Raw genomic sequence first — 2,110 nt, 5'->3', positions numbered from 1 at the left:
CCCGGGCCTATTGGTTCGTCCGCCCTCCGCAGTAATCACGGAGTACTGACGTTATATGCATTTACAGAGAACATCATCAACAGCAACATCTATGTCCGCGCGGCGGTCATGTTTGGCCGTGCGCGTACCCAGGTCGGGCTGATCGTCGAGCCCGTCGAGACCGTCTCTATCAAAACGGAGGAAGATCTCGCCAACTTCCGCAACCTCATCTGGCCCGACATCGAGAAAGCGAACGCGTTCGCACCGCAGCACTCGCGCATCTTTAAGGAGTTCATCCTTGTGAGCGGTACGAAGAAGAAGCCTTTGATCAGGACTGCGAAGGGCACTGTTTCCCGCAACGCCTGCTTGCAGCAGTACGAGCAGGAGATCGAGGCGATCTACGCTGCTGCCGAGCTCCCTACTAAGGCTGTATGGGCCCAGCCACCTACGACATGGGACGAGCCAGCACTGTACGAATTCGTCATCCGCGTCGTCAACGGCGTCATGCGGTCGGACAAGAAGGACGTTCCTGCAGTGGACGAGAACCGCGACTTGTTCGAACAGGGATGCGACAGTCTCCAAGCGACGTACATCCGTGCGGCTATCACGAATGCTCTGCGGGATGCGCCCAAGCCGGAGGGAAAGTCGGACATCGCTGCTGTCTCCGTTCCCCAGAATTTGGTCTTCGCTTTCCCGTCCATTCGTCGCCTAGCGGCGTACATGATGAAGTCCGTCGGTGGGCTCGGAGCGGAGAATGACGCTGCTGCCGATACTGCTGCCGCGATTGAAGCTATGCTCGGGATGATCGACAAGCACACGCGGGACTTCCCGATCCACAGGCCTGGCACGCGCTCCATCGACGGCGAGGTCGTGCTCATCACAGGCACTACTGGAACTCTGGGCACGTACCTCCTCCAAGAACTGTTGGAGGACTTCCGCGTTTCTCGTGTGTATGCGATCAACAGGCCCAGCAGTGAGAAGGGGCTGCCTGCGAGGCAGCGCTTGGCGTTTGTGGACCGTGGCGTGGAGAGGAAGCTGCTGATCTCGCCTAAGCTTCATCTCCTCGAGGCCGATACCAACAAGCCTGACCTCGGTCTGGATGCTATGACACTGGGAGAGGTATGTTCATTGACCCTGACCGGTCTCAAGCTCAAGTCGACATAACAGATCCGCAATACGGTGACTGCTGTTATCCATAATGCATGGAGGCTTGACTTTAACCTTTCCCTCTCCTCCTTTGAATCGCACGTCAAGTCTACTCGGCATCTCGTGGACCTTGCTCTCTCTGTCAAGGCCCCAACTCCCGCTCAGGTCATCTTCACCTCGTCTATTGGTACACTGCAGAACTGGCGCGAGCCTCGGGCCGTCCCAGAGAACGCCATTGACGACCCGTCCGTCGCGCTTGGCAATGGGTATGGCGAGAGCAAGTGGGTCGCTGAACGGGTCATGGTTGCCGCTGCTCAGCAACGCGGTGTGCAGGCTACGATCTGGCGCGTGGGCCAGTTGGCGGGATCGACCCAGAATGGCGCGTGGAACACGACCGACTGGGTGCCTATTATTGCCAAGGGTGGACAGGTTATGGGTGCTCTACCTAGTTTCCCAGGAGGAGACGTGAGCTGGTTGCCGACTGATTGCGCTGCTAAGGCTGTGAGCCTGTCTTATGACCCTGACTGAACAAATGCTGACTCGTTTGGGAAGATCGTGGACGGCCTGCACAACGTTGACGCCGATTCCGAGACGAGTTATCGTTACCTGCATCTTGTGCACCCTCACCCCACGAAATGGGACTACATCGCGAGCCATATGTCGAAAATCCTCAAGGTCCCTGTTGTACCTTTTGGAGAATGGTACAGCATGCTGGAGAAGGCAGCGACTACGGGCGGTCCACAGGCTGCGGAGAGTAATCCGGCCATCAAGTTGATGGATTTCTTCGGTCGGGGATACAAGGCTCTGGAAGAGAACACGAAGCAGGGCAAGTACAAGCCGAAGGAGGCGATGGGCATGCCAGACCTGCAAACGAACAAGGCCGTGGAAGTGAGCGAAACGCTGAGAGGATCGAAGGTGTTGGGCCAAGAGGACGTCCAGCTTTGGTTGGGCTACTGGGAGAAACATGGCATGTTCGCATGACCGA

General features: G+C 57.4%; 1 protein-coding gene across 1 annotated transcript; it reads left to right on the top strand.

Moving 5' to 3' along the window:
- Positions 1-108: 108 nt before the first annotated feature.
- Positions 109-2,096, top strand: DACRYDRAFT_112748 (uncharacterized protein; the record flags this gene model as incomplete). Its single annotated transcript, XM_040769497.1, has 3 exons — positions 109-1,098; positions 1,147-1,626; positions 1,678-2,096. Coding segments are annotated over 3 exons (1,889 nt in total), but the record flags the coding sequence as incomplete, so codon positions are not given.
- Positions 2,097-2,110: the final 14 nt, after the last annotated feature.

The sequence above is a fragment of the Dacryopinax primogenitus genome, assembly GCF_000292625.1.
Source record: "Dacryopinax primogenitus strain DJM-731 SS1 chromosome Unknown DACRYscaffold_93, whole genome shotgun sequence".
NCBI lineage: Eukaryota > Fungi > Basidiomycota > Dacrymycetes > Dacrymycetales > Dacrymycetaceae > Dacryopinax > Dacryopinax primogenitus.
This window is presented reverse-complemented; position numbering and strand designations above follow the sequence as displayed.